A 14,176-nucleotide genomic window follows, 5' to 3' on the forward strand; every position below is an offset into this window, starting at 1 on the left:
GTTAAAAATTATATACCTACTTTACAAATTTGACACATCTGGTTTGAGCACGTCATCAGCATTAAAAAAAAACCTGTCAATTACTTCTTCAGTTTATATTTCAGTATTATTCAGTTTGTACAAAAGTGAAGAACCCAAATTTCATTCATAGAAGAACATTTTTCAAGAAATCTTTCCAGACCTTGATTTATGATTACTAAACTTGTTTCAGAGGTCAATTATCTAAAGCATTTCAGATATGGTGTTAACATTGTAGGTACTATATAAAATAAGTATAAAAAAATTCAGTGCTAGTTAACACTTGGCAAAATTTTACTTCTGTCAGGGACAACAAATGATGAACAAACTTTGTAATTGTTTAAAGGTATAATTGACCATAAATTATGACACCTAATTAATAATTGTTTCAATTGTTGAAAAGTCGTTAATATTTTATCATCTGGAAAATACATTACCTACATAATTTAAAGTAAAGTAACGTCGCCAGTTTTAGCCATGTTTGTTCTCTTATCCGTTTTAGATAAATATTTATCTACTCTATGATCATTATTATTATGCATTTTTTGGTTTCATCTCCGACTTCAGTTGTTCCCTAAAGAATGCATCTGATGATACCACCTTCTGTCAGTGATTCCCCATTGCGCTTTTTGGCGTCCGCCTTTCAGTTTTTAACGAGCACTTTAATTGGCCAGGTTCCTCACTTTTGTAATTGAAGATTAATTTTAACTGGTAAATTAAACGCGCTCCGAATTTATTCCATCCGGTTCTGTTTGTGATGAAATTAAACAAAACAAACAAAGACATGACCTTATTCGTTCCGTAAACAATTTAATTTGCTTTCTGGAAAATTAAAGAGGGTGGCAGATCCATTTTACCAAATACATATTCGAGAATTAGGTAAAGTTGAGCTGTGGCGTTCGGGACGGGTGGGAGCGGATAACTGTTGGCTAAATGACAATTTCCGGACATTATCCGAGGGTAATTAGAACTGGTGTTACAGATACCCCCGAGGCGAAGATAATTCTGGGCACTTCCCTCAACCCCGAAGCCATCAGGGAAGGCGCGGACGTCTACTTCGACTGCATCATCAACGCTCATCCCCCCGTCTACAAGGTCGAGTGGAGGCACAACGTAAGTCATAAACTTAGGCCTAAAGGAAGGCAAAAAAAAAATATTCACAAAACTTTAACAACTAAGCAGAAACTAGTGAATGTAGTGATAAAAGACTAGCCTCTTTTTGTATTCTTTTACAGTTAGAACTTAAATATATATCTCATTTCTTTTTATTTCAAAGTTCAAGAACTACTCTGATACCGAATTTTGTAAAAGTGTGTTTTCTTTGTAGGGAAAACTTCTCAATATTAACGTCCCAGCAGGAATCATAATAACCAATCAAAGTTTGGTCCTACAAGGAGTGTCACGCTCAACAGCAGGAAACTACACGTGTGTGGGTTATAATACCGAAGGGGATGGAGAGAGCAATGCCTTTTACCTGAATGTTATGTGTAAGAATACTCTTAAAAATTTAAGAAGTTTAAATCTATGTAAAAGCATGTTCTTGAATTAAGAAGAAGTGATTGATATCATATAATACATGTTTTGTCTTAATGTGTCAATGACATTTATTTACCTTTAACACTGCTTTAACTTTCAGTAACGAAAGTTCAGATTTGAGACACACAAGAAGCAGAATTTCAAAATTTGCTTATTAGATTTTTTCTTTAAAGTATTACCGACAATAGAAGCAGTTCGTAATTAATTAAAGTTCATGTGTGCTTTGTACTAGTTGTAACCACTGATATTGATTACACTTACAAAATGTCAAATGTCAAATTTATTATTTCCCTTCTGTTTGCTGTTTGTTGTTGAATAGAATGCTTTACAACGGAGCAAGTCCAACAAAACATTTATCAGTTTGGAATACGAATATTAACTAATTACATGTGTTCCATAGACACAATAATTAATGTTGGGGTCAAGTAGAGAACAATTTTTTAGTTTCTTTCAATCGATGAATTTTTATTGAGACCAGACAAATTTGCTGCTATTATAATTTAACATGGCAGGTAATAATTCTTAATGTTTCCGGTGGTTTATATTTTTTTAGAATTATTGATCTCGCATAAATAACTTATGTTAGCAATGTGCTATTTGATGTTCGCTTTGCACAACTGAACGTCCTTAATTAAAAAGGTTAATAGTCGAGAAACGATTTAATTCCAGAATGATAAATGAAGCTGAAATTGATTCTATGATCGGGACCAATCAAAAAGTCAAATTAAAGCAAAATACCAATCAGGAGAGCTAAATTAATTAAGGAATTTTATTTAGGAAATAAGTAAAAGTCAATAATATTGTTTTAAAAATGACCAAAGTGCCAGGATACTTAGAACACATTCAGAGAGTGAAATAGTATATTGTATATCAAGAGTTGAAAATGAAAGATTTCACACGAGTTTGCAGAATTGAGCCACAAGCCGTAGGCGCGTGGCTTAAGCAAACGAGCGTGAAATCGAATTTTCAACACGTGGTATACACGATATTTTTCCGACGACCACAAAAAAAAAAAACGCTAATATTCGGCATCCCTTCAAACTTCAAATATTATTCGACAGAGCTGCGGACAAAATAATTATGCCGTTAATCATCGGCCCGTGTACAATATAAAAACACACAGCTGTCGGCCAATCAGATTTCTCAAATTTTTCATTGTACACGGTTAGGCTGTTCGTTCGTGTTCGTGTTGAAATCGTTTGCAATTTTAAATTTTCACTAAGGAAAAACCGTGTGAAATGTGTCATATTTCACAGTGGTCGTCTGAAAAAGTATTTTTCTTGTGGCTTGTGGCTCAATTCTGCAAACTCGTATGAAATCTTTCATTTTCAACTCTTGATATACAATATACTATTGTGAATTAATTGTGATAAACCAAATATAATAAATTCCATTGTTCTACGAGTATGTCCAGGGTCGGGCATCGTATACGCGCACACGAGAAATCGCGACTTCTAATTAAATAAAATTGTCGAAATTTTGTATACCTAAGTAATTATTGATAAAGTACATTTGAGATTTTTTTCATTTTTTCTTTGTTAATAAATAAGGCTGTAACAGTTTTGTTAGTTTTCGGACATTAACAAACTGTTGATTTACCTATAAAGTTTTTATACTAACTGAATCTTTACCTGCTAGTGCATCAAACTCTGGTGGCACAATTACAAATTTTGACTTGGTTGGCTAAATAATTCGCTTTTTTATTTAAAGGTAAACCAGATCCGTGATTTATGGCAAAATTGTATAATTTGCCAACAAAAGTATCTTTCACTAGTAGCCGGCCATTTTGAGTCTCTTACTTACAGCTTTGACACAAAAGTGACAGTTCCCATTATTACCTAAATTTACGACAGCACAAGTAGCAGGTCATAAATAAAAATGATTTTGAAAGTTGAAACGTAAAACTGCGTTTCATTCAAAATGTAATTGGTGTTTTTTTCCGCTGATTTCGTAAATAATTATAGGAAGTGAATCTGGATAGGTCAGTGTAAAAATCAGAATTTGACTTTTTTGTTGAAGTTTACATTTTTTTTTTGGCTTTATTTGTAAGTGAAAAATTATCAAAAAATGATGAAATGTACCTTACCAATATCCAGGTAAGTGTGAAAAATTTCGACAATTTTATTTAATTAGAGATTTCGCGATTTCTCGCGTGCGCGTATACGATGCTCGACCCTGTATAATATTAGTTGAGACAAGTGTACAGTTGCGGACACGGAATTGTACTTTTTCCGATGTAAAGCATGTTGGAGTTCATATATTATGTTGGTATTTTTCTCCACGTATCTTTCCATTCTTTACTCTCTTGCGTTCTTCGTTTCACCTTTTCCCAGCTACCACCTTGTTTTCTACTACCGTTTTAATTTCTTCAGTTCAGTTCTTCTGGGTCGTCCTTAATTTATTTTCTTGAAAGTCTTTGCCTCAAAAGTCCGTCTTACTATTTCACCTCCCTTCCTGTTTATGTGTCCGAACCACTTCATCTGTCTCTTCGACTGCTCGCAGAGTTGGTTTTATTATCAAATTTTCTTTAAAAGTGAAGTTCCTTATTCTATCTTACTAGGTTTTTCCTGCTTTTTTTCTAAGGAACCTCATTTCTGTGCATAAATTACTACACATGTTTTTAAAAGTTCTACATTGTTTAGATAGATACTTACTTTCCAAACTTTACTATTCTTAGTCCTGTAAAAACTAAAATCTATTCTTAACGGTGTAAAATATCAATCTGAATTTAGCTTCATGAATAATCCAGAAGTAAGGTCTTGTCAGTCTTTGCCAAGTGCAAAATACATCTCTTCCAAGATTATTATTTTAAGGATACACCTACATATGTAGGGGACAAACATCCCACCTTTCCGCCCCCCTAAACCATCTGACTTATTTACGTCCCACCACATCCAATATTCATGAACGAAGTGGAATATTTTTAACAGTTACCCGACTAGAAACGAGTTGATCGTGTTTTCTTATTGCAGACGCTCCAACGTGCAAACCCAACCAAACAAGAATTTATGGGGTCGCCAAACAGGAACAAGCTCAAATAACATGCCAAGTGGATGCAAATCCCCCCGACATACAATTCAGATGGACATTTAATAATTCGGCTGATTCGGTGGACGTCGCTCAATCCCACATCGCCAGAAGTGGGACGTCCAGTGTGGTCTCTTACACACCGATGACGGAACTCGATTATGGGACACTCCTCTGCTACGCCTCCAACAGAATCGGGACACAAAGGGTGCCCTGCGTTTTTCATATCATCGCGGCTGGTAAGTAAAACACGACATGAGTTAATGACCGTAATTTGAGCGGGTTTTCATGAAAATGCATTGTCCTACGAACATGCGATCACGCCACGGTCGGGGCTTGTTTGGATGATCAGATTGTGTCACGGTGCTGGGCAAGTCTACATCAACAAATGAAACAATTTTGCGAAGAGTTTTTGATTTTGCGATTTTTAAGAAGTACATTATTCGTTTTCATTACGAAATTGTTTTGGACAATCACGTGTAATGTACCTAAACCCAAGTATCGCCAGTTCCGCGCAAATTCAAATATTTGAAAAATCAAATAAAACCCGCGAAACAAACAAATGGCCAAGTCGTGATAGTCATAGAAACTGTAAAAACCTTAAGAAACCCCTACGTTGTGTGTTTTATACAAAATGGCGGAAGATTAGCTCGAGATGCAAATGGCGGACATGCAGGGTGGACAAACTTCGAAATAAAAATACGTAAATCGGTGGAAGGACGCTTGTATTTAATTTGCAAATATGCGAATAGATACGTTCTCGTTTTCATTGACAGCGGTGTTTGATGTAAAACAGACAAAGAAATACATAACATCGCAATTTATGAACCCTAGCCATGAGATTGAACAAACACAACAAATACAACAAATAAATGGACAACACGACATCGAGAAACTAAAACATGAAAATAATAACAACCACTGTAAATGGGATGAGTAAAACCTCTAAAACTCATCCACAATCGATGGCACACCATAATCTTTTCTAATCGTTAAATTTTATACAACATGGCATAAGAATGAATAAACAAAACGTCAATTATACAATAACTAAGACCCTAACTGAATACTACGCTCTCGCTCTCTCACCTCCTCACGTAACACGTGGTTTGCCCTCGCGAAGTTAACTTAGTTCTATTATTCCCTAAACTACCGCGGCGCATTCGTCCAAGTCCCTGCGACACCTAACTCGTTATGGGTGCAGTGGCCAGGTTTGTGTCCTCCGAAACACCCTTGCGGGTCCCACACCAGATAAAACAGAGGTCTTGCATCAAGGCGGTGAGAAGCTCCACGGCCAGGGTCACGCTTCATCGAGAAGCCTCGCGGGTCCCACACCGGCAACCCCAGAAGGCCCCCTTGGTAGGCTCTCGTTTTTCATTGCACGTGCCCACGGTTTTCCCTGTAACAAATGTATGGTCGTTCCCGAAATGGACTACCGTTTAACACCTCACGCGTTCCGACCACGTGTTACACAACGCCCCAACATCTCACCCGCTCATATGAGAGAGAAGGACAAAATGCTTTATTTTGCCCTACGGGCTTTCGGATTCCTGATTACAAACATAAACATAAAAATAACAATTTATTGTTCTCCCTCACTCCTCTCGTTTTCTATTCTTTCTCTCATCTTCCTTATTCTTTCATCCATCTCCCTGCCATCTTCGCTCCATGTTTCCGCACAAACAAAATAAAGTAATGAAATAGCAGTGTACAGTAAAATACAACGTGATCAAGAATGACTGAATCTGTTGGTAACAATGAAAATTTGAATGATTTTGGTACCACTGTAATCTAAACGCATTTTCGGTTGTCAGTTTTGACAGAGTTGACAGGCGAATTTGACGTTTACCATGAAAGGGTCATTTTTGTAATAGCATAAACATACCCGACATAACCTACTTTTTTTTATGTCGTGTCAAATTAAAACATCCGGTCAGTACCAATTACGAAACAGAAAAACACCAATATTTTTCAATTGTTTCATTGCCAACAGACTCAGTCATTGTTGATCACGCTGTAGTATTGTGTGTTATGTTGAGCTGGTCAGTTTTGTTAGTCTTGCATTATTTAATGTACCTAATCATGTCAGTGTGCTATTAGTAGTGAAGGTTAAGGGTGCGTGTAATTATTAATAAACGTGACTCCTTAGTGCAAGAAGGGAATTTTCAAGAAAACTTCTCAATAAATATATCTAGTGTTTGGATTTGTCGGTGGAAACTTGGTTGGTCCTTCTAGTGAAAATTACCTAAATTTTTTTGACCAACAAGCTAGATGAACTTCTAGAATACGTCCCCCTGGAAATGAAACGTATTACAAAAAGAAAACAAATCAAGAGTGCTACCTCATCTTTTATTTTATCAAAACGTTTGTCTTAATCGTACACAAGTGTATACTTGCTGTACACAGTCGTTTTATTTGTTCGCTACCTCTAGAAAAATCTATAATTAATTAATTAATTATTAATAATTAATGCTTTATCTTCAATGGTAAAACCTATTTTACCACTTACCTATTCTGCCGGGCTAGATCTTAAATTAATGTTTCAAAACCGTTCGTCAAGAAAGTTAACAATCATTAACTAGAGCTTTGGCAAAGCCAACAGATAATCCTGCCCTATTCCTAATAGTAAATTTAAAAATTTATCTTTTCTTTTAAAATAATAAATGTGAAGATGATATTAAATTAATTAAATATTTCAATATATCTCTTGCTTGATATGGCAAATAAGAATTTTTTACGTGAGTATACCTAGCTAAGAAGTAACACATACTATCCATGGTTTCTAGACCGTAATAGTTATTTTTCGGCCTCCGTCTAGAAACACAGATGTTTCATGCGTCTAAATCGTCTGGAAACTAGCATTTCCCTGCCTAGGCAAGAAAATAGAAACAGGAATTTTTAATGAAAGATTTTAGGTTGGCAGCACAAAATGTCAATGTCATGTGGAATTTTTGTACAATTTTTTAAGTGTAAAATATTGATGTCGGACAAATTTGTATCCTTTATCGCAAGCTATACGTTGTGTATAGCAGTAGAGGCCGAGGGGGTACCAAGCGGCGTCTTAGTAGTAACAGAGAGGACGACGACGGTTTTGAATATTTGAGGAATTGATTGACTGTGGTCGTGAATGTCGCTTCTTGGATCCTTTATGTTGCCAATGAAAGAAAAATAAATTCCCCATTCGGTAATTTTTTAACAAAAATTATTATATTTTGCTTTAAATAAATTGTCGGCCGAAAAAATTTTGTGTATTACACGGCTAGAAAATGTTTTGCAAGTGCTCGCACTAGTGCCGCCTCGGCTGCCGCCTCTGCTCCACAAACCATGCTTGCACTTGCAAAATAGCATTTTCTAGCCTTGTGATACAAATAACTATTATATCACAAGGCCAGAAACTGCGCGTTTGCGAGCATGAGTAGGTACGCTTTGCAGCACGAGGCTCAGCCGAGTCTTACAAGTACGAATGCTCGCAAAATAGTTTCTGGACCTGTGATATACAAGATTTTATGCGCCGACTTTTCAATTTATTAAATAAACATTTCGTAATAGTAAATTTTGAGGATATGTTCGACAGATGTCAAGTTAGGTATATAACCGGCAAAGTTCATATATTTAGTTATATACTACTTTCCACGTTATGTATATCAGGTATATAAAAATTGCCGTTCGCAAACCCTTTGTTTCTGAACTATGAACAGGCATAGAAAACACTATGGGCCGTATGATTTCCCATTCGTTAAGCCTTTCATTAGCTAAACAATTGATTAGACAAAGTGAGAGTATATGCCAAGCACTATGTTAGACAAAGACAAAACAATTTAACGACGTTCTTTAACTTTAATGAAAGGGAAATCGTACGGCCTTATGTTTCCGGACGGAAGCGAGTAAAAATAATGATTTCTAGATGTTAAAGACAAGATGTTGGGGCACTTTTTGAAAACTTATACAGCTCTTGTAGTCGGCCTTCCTTGTCACTGCAATGAAATAACATTAGCCATTAACGGACTTGCCGTGACATTAGCATTGTCAAAATTCAAACCCCGAATTTTCCTTCTCTTCTTGATTACACATTGAGGTCGTTGGTTTAGAAAATTCTTTATTTGTGACGCCAAGAGGATTTTTTCTTGCAAATTGAATCTTGTTTTCAACACAATCTTCAATGTATCCTTCACTGCACCTCAACATTTCCAGCCTTCATGTCTTTTCAGTCCAAGAAGGTCCTCACCTTTATTAGCTAACAATGTAGCTGAACTTCGAGGAAACGAATGACTGCTAGTCCTAGCGTTCTTTTTCAACACGACTTGCGATGTTTACATAGAAAAACTGCAATTGCTGCAATGGCGGTAAGTGTTTGCAAATTGCCTTAGAAATGCAATTAAAAAAATCGGCATTATGGCAACATGATGTGTAGGGTAACACGTATCACATTGCGCCTATTCTACATGTAAAAAGTTCGTTGTACTTCTTTTTAGTTATTTTTAATTTGTACTTCGGTACCTTTGAATTTGGCGCGCGCGACATGTGACGACAAAGATGGCGGCGTGTCGTTGTTAGCCTGTAACAAGAGAGGGGACCAACCTTCGAGATTGTTCGAAACGAAAGAAAGCGAGTAATAGCTATAATGCCGTTTCTCTTGTTACAGGAGAAACACAATATAGTTTTTATTCGCACTTCACGACGACGCAGAAACATTATAAAACGGCATTTCTACAGCTAGTTTGCGAGAAGGATGGATAAATTAAGATTTGAATTTGTGGTGAAATCTGGGGATGATGCAAAAACAAATATAATTTGCATAACGTCGATCACGGAAAGCAGTGGACGAATTTTCATCATTCCGGAAAAACTCCAACCAATAAAATTACATGAGGCGATTATAAAAACTCAGGTTTACCAAAAAGTAAAAGCTACACTACAAAAGAGACACGATAAAAGACAGGTGTGGATCTCATTGACAAAAGAGATAAGTAGAGCATATATAGATGAAGATGGAAACATGCAGTGTATGGACTATTTGCTAGAAGAAGTAACACCGACAACCCAGCAAGAGGCGCCTAGTGCTGGTATTTCAGAAGAGGCGTTAACAAGAATCCTAGAAAGTTTCACTGAAAAGAAAAACGATATTCCTCAACGCCATAATATAAAAAAATTGTCAGAAAAGTTTGTGATAGAAAAATTCACTACAAGAACCTCAAACGTATCTCAATGGATGTTTATTTTTGAAAGTGAATGTACTCGTCTAGGAATTGAAGAAGATATTGAACGAATTGAAGTCCTAAGGTTGTTTCTGGAGGAGTCGTGCCTGGACTGGTACAGTTCCATGCTTATAAAACATACGATAAACTCAAAATGGTCGACATGGAGAGATAGTTTTTGTGAAACGTATGCGGACAAAGGATGGACATCAGTCAGATATGCGATACTATTCAAATATATGCAAGGCTCATTGTTGGAATACGCGTTGAAGAAAGAAAGACTTTTATTGGAGGTAAATAAGTCAATAGATACACCCATTCTAATAGATTTGATCGCTACGGGGCTACCAAATTTTATATCTGATAAAATCGATAGAAAGAGCCTGAAGGAAACTAACGACTTATTTAATAGCATCAGAGGGTTGGAACATTTAGTAAATAAGAAGAATTCGCAAAAGAAGATGACGGGTTCTGAAAATAAAACCAAAGCAAAAAACGGAAAAGACAAACCATGCAGAATTTGTGAAAAAGGAAACAAAGGGATCCGTTATCATCCCGAGTCCTCGTGCTGGTTCCAAAACAAAAGTAACGATGGACCAAAAAGAGATCAAATAAAACATGTTAACAATTCTGAATTAGAAACAGAATTAAACGAAATGGATCCAAAAAACTTGTAATTCCACCATTAATCAAAATTAAAGTATTGCTGAATGATACTTTAGAAATTTCGGGAATTTATGATTCAGGTTCAAACGTTTCTTTGATAAATTCGAAATTATTATGTTTAAAAAAAAACCCGATTAATAAAAATAAAAAAAATGCAAACTTAAAAACGATTAATGGTGTGAAAAAAACAATAGGAATGGTAACTTTAAAGATTAAGATTTTTGATATTGAAAAAAGCATTAATGTTTTTGTGATAGATGGAAAGGATTTCGATTACGATTTTTTAATTGGACTAGATTGCATAAAACAGTTCCGTCTAGTTCAGGATGAAAAGTTAGAAATTTCCCAAAAAATCCAAAACCCCACAAAGGGAGAACAGACAAAGAAAACGAATACCACAAATCAAGAAGTAATTCCGGTCTTGTCAGGTAACAACGTTGAAGGAAAACAAAATTTACAAAATACTAATAGAGAGGTGGATATCCAAAGGAATACTAGGGATGAAATAAATGGTGAATACGAAATAAATTTTAATGAACACATTGAAGCGGTAAATTTTGACATTTCAGTAAATCATCTAAACTTTCAGCAACAGTCGGAAATAGAAGAATTAATATACAAATATAGATCACTCTTTGCTAAAGATAAATATGATATAGGCATTGTGAAAGGTTATGAGGCACGTATTGATCTATTAATAGATAAATATTGTAGTAAAAGACCATATAGGTGCACTATTGAGGATAAAAAAGAAATAGAACAACAGGTGTCGAAATTATTACAAAAAAATCTAATCGAGGAGTCATATAGTCCTTTTGCTGCCCCAGTAACGCTGGCCTATAAAAAAGAAGAAGGAAAAAGATCAAGATTATGTATAGACTTTCGCGATTTAAATAAAATTGTAGTTCCTCAGTCACAACCCTTTCCACTAATCGAGGATCTGATGGTTAAAACGAGAGGATGTAAATTTTTTTCAACGCTGGACATAAACTCCGCATTCTGGTCAATTCCTTTGAAGATTGAAGATAAGCAAAAAACAGCATTCGTTACTCAAGAAGGGCATTTTCAGTGGACATGTTTACCGTTTGGTTTAAAAACCTCACCAGCAATTTTCCAAAGAATTTTAAGTACAATTATAAGAAAACATAAGCTATCGGATTTTACTGTTAATTACATAGATGATATTTTGATCTTTTCTAGAACATTTGCAGAACACATTGATCACTTATCATTGCTGTTGGAAGCAATTTTGCAGGAAGGCTTCAGACTGAAATTCTCAAAATGTAACTTCGCACAAGACTCGGTGAAGTATTTAGGACATATAATCAAAAACGATACAATTAGTCCACTGAAGGATAATTTAATTGCTATAAAAGATTTTCCTGTCCCGAAAACACAGAAAAATGTCCGACAGTTTTTAGGAAAAATAAACTTTTATGGAAAATACGTACCCAACATATCGACTACATTAGATCCGTTACATAATTTACTGAGAAAAGGACAGAAATTCATCTGGTCCGAAAAATGTCAAAAATCATTTGAGGCAATAAAAGGATTGCTTTGTTCGACACCTATTTTAGCGATCTTTGATCCAAATTTACCGATACACATTTACACGGACGCGAGTATACAGGGCATAGGAGCTGTCTTGAAACAACCACAACGAAATGGAGAAGAGAACCCATGCGCCTATTTTTCAAGAAAACTGAGCGACACTCAGAAAAGGAAAAAAGCGGTATATCTGGAGTGTCTGGCAATAAAAGAAGCAGTGAAATATTGGCAGCACTGGCTCATGGGGAAAAAGTTTACAGTCTTCTCCGATCACAAACCCCTAGAAAAAATGAACATCAAGGCTAGAACGGATGAAGAACTCGGAGACTTAACATATTATCTATCTCAGTTTAATTTCGAGGTAGTATACTCTCCAGGGAAATACAACTTGGAAGCAGACTGTTTGAGCAGAAATCCAGTATTGGAACCACTTGAAAATCAAGACGAATGTTTAACAATCGTTAACTTAGTCAAGCTAAAGGACATCCAGCATGATCAAAAAGAAAACAGTGATATAAAAAATAATAAACACAAACTAAACTTACGAGTAAAAGATACAATATATTATAAACAGATGGGGAAAAAGGAAAAGATAATACTGTCGGAGGAATTTAGTAAAAAATTAATAGAAAATATACACTACATTTATTGTCATATAGGCATAAAACAAATGGAAAATAAAATTAAACCATTCTATACAGCACAGAACCTAACACGCAATATCAAAGCAATCTGTGAAAACTGCGAAACCTGCATAAAAAACAAATCTAGAGGGAAATATAGATTTGGACTAATGTCTCACTTAGGTCCTGCTACTCACCCTTTTGAGATAGTATCCATAGACACCATCGGGGGATTCGGTGGCTCGCGTTCCACAAAAACATATTTACACCTTCTTGTAGACCACTTCACGAGATACGCTTTCATTTTGACTTCGAAAACTCAGAATTCGAGTGATTTTATAAAACTGGTTCGACGAGCTTCGGAAGGCAACAAAATTGGTATGATTCTATCGGATCAATATCCAGGTATAAACTCAAAAGACTTTAAAAAATTTTTGAACGAAGAGAATATACCCATCGTTTTCACGGCAGTAAACGCACCATTCTCAAATGGTCTGAATGAAAGGCTTAACCAAACGCTAGTTAATAAAATTAGATGTAAGGTAAATGAAACAAAGGTAAAATTGGCCTGGACGACCATAGCACAGGAATGCACGAGAAGATATAACGAAACGGAGCACACGGTGACAGGATTTTCCCCTAAATATTTATTGGAAGGAAAAAATATTGATATATTACCAGATGAATTAAAACGCGAAAAAACTTACATTGATTTCCTTCAAGATAGAAAACTCGCATTGGAAAATACAAAAAAATCACATACATATAACAAACAACGATTTGACAAAAACAGAAGAAAGTGCGAGTTAAAAGTAGGAGATTGGGTGTATGTTGAAAACGGAAACCGATTAAACAGAAAAAAATTAGACGAATTGAAGATTGGGCCATATAAGATTCTAGAAAAGTTTTCAAACTCTATATACAGGGTAGACACGGGCCACAGGAAGTCGGAATCAAATCTTTTCCATGTCACAAAACTTGTTCCGGTTCTGGATTACGTGAATCAAACTTAATTTTATAAATGTATATATGTATGTTTTTCCATGCAGGGGGGGAGATGTAAAAAGTTCGTTGTACTTCTTTTTAGTTATTTTTAATTTGTACTTCGGTACCTTTGAATTTGGCGCGCGCGACATGTGACGACAAAGATGGCGGCGTGTCGTTGTTAGCCTGTAACAAGAGAGGGGACCAACCTTCGAGATTGTTCGAAACGAAAGAAAGCGAGTAATAGCTTTAATGCCGTTTCTCTTGTTACAGGAGAAACACAATATAGTTTTTATTCGCACTTCACGACGACGCAGAAACATTATATACATATGAATGTTTTGTAATAAATATTCAATCTCGCAAAAAACCTCATAAGCATCACGCACGTTAAGAACGATGTCGGTACCGATCTCAGACAATATTTGGAGTCGTCGCTGCGCTCCTCCAAACAATTGTCTTCGATCGGTACATTATCCTTACTATTCTTTATTCTTAATGTACAGGGTTATTCACGAGAGGGTTACTTCTGATCTTTTTTTTGCCAGAACCAACAATACCAACGGCACAAACTAC

The 14,176-nt window shown here is 35.7% G+C and overlaps 1 protein-coding gene and 1 long non-coding RNA gene across 3 annotated transcripts in view; one reads left to right on the forward strand and one right to left on the reverse strand.

Moving 5' to 3' along the window:
• The window catches only part of side-VII (sidestep VII), a 395,213-nt gene that overhangs the window by 337,365 nt on the left and 43,672 nt on the right, over positions 1 to 14,176 (forward strand). For both annotated transcript variants that reach the window (XM_069039626.1, XM_069039624.1), the window contains exons 8-10: positions 1,001 to 1,131; positions 1,346 to 1,505; positions 4,527 to 4,820. In XM_069039626.1, coding sequence (XP_068895727.1) covers positions 1,001 to 1,131; positions 1,346 to 1,505; positions 4,527 to 4,820 — 585 coding nt within the window. The remainder of the gene's footprint in view (positions 1 to 1,000; positions 1,132 to 1,345; positions 1,506 to 4,526; positions 4,821 to 14,176) is intronic.
• The window catches only part of LOC138124588 (uncharacterized), a 211,906-nt gene that overhangs the window by 37,741 nt on the left and 159,989 nt on the right, over positions 1 to 14,176 (reverse strand). The window lies entirely within an intron of this gene.

Source organism: Tenebrio molitor, chromosome 2 (genome assembly GCF_963966145.1).
Source record: "Tenebrio molitor chromosome 2, icTenMoli1.1, whole genome shotgun sequence".
Lineage (NCBI taxonomy): Eukaryota > Metazoa > Arthropoda > Insecta > Coleoptera > Tenebrionidae > Tenebrio > Tenebrio molitor.